The sequence below is a fragment of the Egretta garzetta genome, unplaced genomic scaffold (genome assembly GCF_000687185.1).
Source record: "Egretta garzetta isolate BGI_Z169 unplaced genomic scaffold, ASM68718v1 scaffold904, whole genome shotgun sequence".
Lineage (NCBI taxonomy): Eukaryota > Metazoa > Chordata > Aves > Pelecaniformes > Ardeidae > Egretta > Egretta garzetta.
The window spans coordinates 9,475-11,272 of NW_009259525.1; the positions used below are offsets into that span (position 1 = coordinate 9,475).

Sequence of the window (1,798 nt, forward strand, 5' to 3'; positions counted from 1 at the left end):
CAAGCACAAACCCAGCCTTTTCAGAGGGCTCGCAGGAGCCAAAGCTCTCCCATGCCCACCTGGCTTGACAGCCCCTGTGGTCAGATATGGCTTTCCCCAACCACTTGGCATCTCCGTCGGGGGGAAATCAGTGCTCCCCAATGCCGCTCCCGCCCTCTGCGCCTGCCCTGCTAAGTTTGGCAATACCAATCCTCCTTTCCTCCCCACCAAATCCCCTACTCAAAGCTTTCCTCCTCCTGGCTTGATCTCCTGAGGACCACAATTTGGTGGCCAACCTTGGTGGTGGCGCAGCCACGCTCTGGGTCATAGCCATCTTCTTGCTACTTCTCCTATGGCAACCCCGACCCCGGAGGGGGAAATGCTCCCACAAACCATACCCGTGGCACCGGCTGAGGCACCCCCACAGCACCCTCAGCCCCAGGGCCCACGTGGTTCCCCAGACCCAAAGCACGAAGCTGCTTACGACGTGGCCGGCCCAGGGGGCACCTCCTGCAGGGAGGATTTCGCCTCCCGGCTTTCATTTACACCCATGGGTTTTGCACTGAGTGGCCGTCATTCCTGACAGCCGTTTTATCCATCTCCCACAGGAAAACATTATTTTCCACATGTTCTTTTAAATGTCTTTTTCCAGTAGCATTTCTATGCCTTGGGTTTCTTGGGGCGGGGGGCCATGACATCCTGCAGCCAGGGCAGGAGACAGTGGCCAAAAAGGGTCAAACCTGGACCTTCAGGATGAGCTTTGGCTTGAAAAAAATGGTCTGGAGCTCCCCTAACCAAGGAGGGGGTGGTGTTTGGTCTGAGTCTGCTTGCTCCTAGGGTTTGGTTTCCTCCTCGACCTCCCCGCCATGTGCTGACTCCCCAAAGGTCTCCCAGGGATACTTTTTCATCTCAGGAGGTGCTAAGGCTGCTGCAACGGTTTCTGAAACGCTTCTGGTATGGAAAGCGCCCACCAGGAAAGGTCTGATCCTGGACAGACTGAAGAATGGTTAGAAAAAGCGCTGTTCCCTCCACCCTGGTGGTGCAGATGGCCGAGGGAGAGCCCATCGCCACCTCCGCATGTGAGACTTGCGCTTCTTCTTCGAAAATTAACTTTTTTTGCAGTTGCCTTCTCATGCGAGCTACTATCAACGCCTCATCCACAACGTGAAGCCATTCTGCAAAGAGTGGCCTTTGCGTCTGCCGGGTATAAAATCAATGGGAGAAGAGAGAAGTAATTGCTGTCAGTGCCTTCAACCAAAGGGGCTTGCGGCTCGTTACAGCTGCTAATTAATAAATTAACCCTGTTGTGGGCTATGCAAGCGTGAGACCTTAGAACACCGCAGTCGTTTGGCACTACAGGCAACTGGCAACACCGGGATCTGGCCAAGGCTCTGGGGTTCACCGTCTCCCTCCCTCAGAGGGGGCAGCGACCGGATGCTTCGATGGCCATAAAAGACAAGATGGGTTTTTATCGCATCTGGCATTCACGCATTTAAGCATTTTTGATGCTCTGAGACATTAAAAAAGTATTAACATACTCCAAAAGAGAGAGGAAGAGGAGATATGAGAGCAACCCCCCCCTCCATATTGCCCTAGACCCCCTCCGTGCTGCTTCCCGGGGTGCTTCCCGGCATCTCAGCACCCCAAGGACATATTTAAAGCATCACCTCAAACACCACCTGAGCAGCTCACGCAGCCATCGGCCGCAGCAGAGCGCTGGGACCCACCTGGCACCGGCGCTGATGACAGTGGCATTTCCCAGCGTCGCCAGCGCCGCCGCCAGCACCCCGGTGTAGCGGTCGCCGGCAAGCTCGGCGGG

The 1,798-nt window shown here is 55.6% G+C and overlaps 1 protein-coding gene across 1 annotated transcript in view; it reads right to left on the minus strand.

The window, feature by feature from the left end:
• LOC104125110 (SITS-binding protein) overlaps positions 1-1,798 on the minus strand; it is a 16,004-nt gene that overhangs the window by 8,907 nt on the left and 5,299 nt on the right. The window contains exon 5 of the mRNA XM_035893060.1: positions 1,707-1,797. Coding sequence (XP_035748953.1) covers positions 1,707-1,797 — 91 coding nt within the window. The remainder of the gene's footprint in view (positions 1-1,706; position 1,798) is intronic.